The sequence below is a fragment of the Myotis brandtii genome, unplaced genomic scaffold (assembly GCF_000412655.1).
Source record: "Myotis brandtii unplaced genomic scaffold, ASM41265v1 scaffold661, whole genome shotgun sequence".
Taxonomy (NCBI): domain Eukaryota; kingdom Metazoa; phylum Chordata; class Mammalia; order Chiroptera; family Vespertilionidae; genus Myotis; species Myotis brandtii.
In genome coordinates this window covers 83535-86123 of record NW_005370568.1, presented here as the reverse complement: position 1 = coordinate 86123, position 2589 = coordinate 83535, and the positions used below count along the sequence as shown (strand labels likewise).

At 39.2% G+C, this 2589-nt stretch overlaps 1 protein-coding gene across 1 annotated transcript in view; it reads right to left on the bottom strand.

Annotated features, from left to right (window-relative positions):
- LOC106723853 (membrane cofactor protein-like) overlaps positions 1–2589 on the bottom strand; it is a 27585-nt gene that overhangs the window by 22051 nt on the left and 2945 nt on the right. The window contains exons 2-3 of the mRNA XM_014528939.1: positions 1347–1535; positions 599–701 (exon numbers count right to left, since the gene is read on the bottom strand). Coding sequence (XP_014384425.1) covers positions 599–701; positions 1347–1535 — 292 coding nt within the window. The remainder of the gene's footprint in view (positions 1–598; positions 702–1346; positions 1536–2589) is intronic.

Genomic DNA, 2589 nt, shown 5'->3' with positions numbered 1-2589 from the left:
TATTCTTTCATGTATTCTTTCTAATGTGAGTAGGAAGAAATTTTTTTTAATGACTAAATAGACTTATCATTATTTACTAGAGGCCCGGTGCATGAAATTTCGTGCACTGGGGGGTGTCCCTCACAGCCTGTGCGGAACCCCTTGCTCCTTACCGCCTGCCTGCAGTGGAGACAGGAGAGGCTCCTGCCACTGCTGCTGCACTCGCCAGCCATGAGCCCGGCTTCTGGCTGACTGGTGCTCCCCCTGTGGGAGCGCACTGACTACCAGGGGGCAGCTCCTGCATTGAGCATCTGTCCCCTGGTGGTCAGTGCACATCATAGCGACCGGTCGTTCCACTGTTTGGTCGATTTGCATATTAGGGTTTTCTTATATAGGATAGTATGATACAATTTTGTCTTTCTTTAATTTAAATTTCTTTCTATTTATTGCACAGCTTTTCAGTCTCCATAAAAAGCCCAAGGGTTAATTGGCTGTAAGTACAACTTGTTCCACAGAAAGCAAGATGAGATCAACATCATGGAAACGCTTGAGAAGAGAACCAAACCAAAAATGGAACCAGCAACATTCACCTTCCTTCTCCAAGGAGCAGCTTACTTACCCCTCATTACAACCATACTGAGCTTCCGTACCAAACTCCAGATTTCCATTTTTGTACTTTATTTGTCCATTTAGTAGTTCTTCTAGCTGTGGACATGACTTTTCTAAAAGGAAAATTTTCACATTTGTTGATACCAATTTCAAAACCAATTTGAATAAAAATACAAATTCTACACTGCACTATTAAATTGATAGAAATATTTTTCTTCGTATTTATTGTTATTACATTTATTGGGGTGACATTGGTTAATAAGCATACATAGGCTTCAAGTGTACATTTCTATGATGCATGATCTATATATTGCTTTGTGTGCCCACCACCCGATGTCAAACCATCTTCTGTCACATAAATTTAGTCCCCCTTACCCTGTACTACTTCCAAAAACCCCCCTTCTCCCCTCTGGTTACCATCAAACTGTGGTCTGTGTCTATGAGTTTCAGTTTTGTATCTCACATATGAGTGAAATCATACGGTTCTTTTAGCTTTTTCTGACTGACTTATTTCGCTTAGCATAATATTCTCGAGGTCCATCCATGTTGCCACTAATGGCCAAACTTAAGATTCACATTTACCCAGAGCATTAACAGCCAAAGAAAAAATTTCCAGGAGACTTTCAAGGCCTGCAAAAATACAGTGCTACCTAAAATCGACATCCACATGAGAAAGCCATCATGGTAATAGTGGAATACGGAGTCTACAATGTGTGAAAATCTTTAGAGCAATAAAAATAAAAATGTCGTGTACTCACTTGTACAAGCCTCCTGGAGAGGTGCCCATGTGTCGTCAGGCTGGCAAACAGCAGAGATGGAAAGAACAGGAAAACGATGCTTGTATCCTGGGCGACATTCATATTCCACTGTGTCCCCTGGATGATAAGGGGGTTCCGGATAACCCTTGGGTTTCATAGATTGGAATGTTAGTAGGTCATCACAGGCATCTGGACATAACAAAAGAAGAACATGAAAGTAAAGTATTTCCTCTTTTTCACCAGTCACAGATTATGGCCTTCCAGAATAAATGGAAGGTCCTTGGCAAGATTTTAAGTGATTGTGCCAGGCTTTTACCAGATGAGGTGTTGTGCTTGCTTTAAAGAACATCCTATTAGCTTTTGGATTTTTTTTTGGCATAAGCTGAATATTCTTTCAACAGTAAATTGAAGAGACAGCCGCAATATTTTTGGTTTAATATATATTTATAGATATGCATCTTTCCCATTTTTTTTTTTTGCTGAGTTCATTTCACATTCACCTCTCCCCTAAGAAGGCTTTACAGCCCCTGATCAAATTACTCTTCCACAGTTTGAAACACAAACTTATGATGGCTTGTTACTTCAGGCTCAGTCTCCTCTCAGGAGGCAGGTTCCTAGAGGTCAGGGACCATATGCCTTCTTTTCCTACTACACTCTGTGCCCCCTGCGTGCTCAAGACATGCTATGGTAAGTGCTGACTCTTAAATAAGCATCGTGGATTTCATAGGTCAAAATAAATATGGACTAAACTATTTTAAAATATAAGACTTTCATGTCATATGTTTCACATTAGTGAGTTGATTAAAGGTCAATTAAATGTCAAAACTTATAATTTAACATTACTTTAAATATAATCTATTCTTCCTTCACTAATCAATGGATCATGTTTGGCCACAAAAGTTCTGAGGTTGCTGTTTAAGCTGTGTTACTATATTGCTATGCTGTTAGAATTTTTTTACTTCTGGATTTTTTTGGGTAGTTTTCTTCTTCCTAGAATAGTATCATTTCTACATCGGCCATTCCTCTTCCTTTTAATTGTCTGTGGGCTTGAAAACCTAACAAATCTGATAGAATTAGTATATCAAATAATGTGATGGAGACACATCAGTAAAATCCTGAAGGGCTAAAAGCATGCAGAGGTCCCTCCTATAAGATTAAGGATTAAGAAAGGAGGTAGATCTATGCTGATCCCTGAGGAACCTCTCTTTTCTTATTCCCTAGATTGGCCTTATGAGGTTGATGT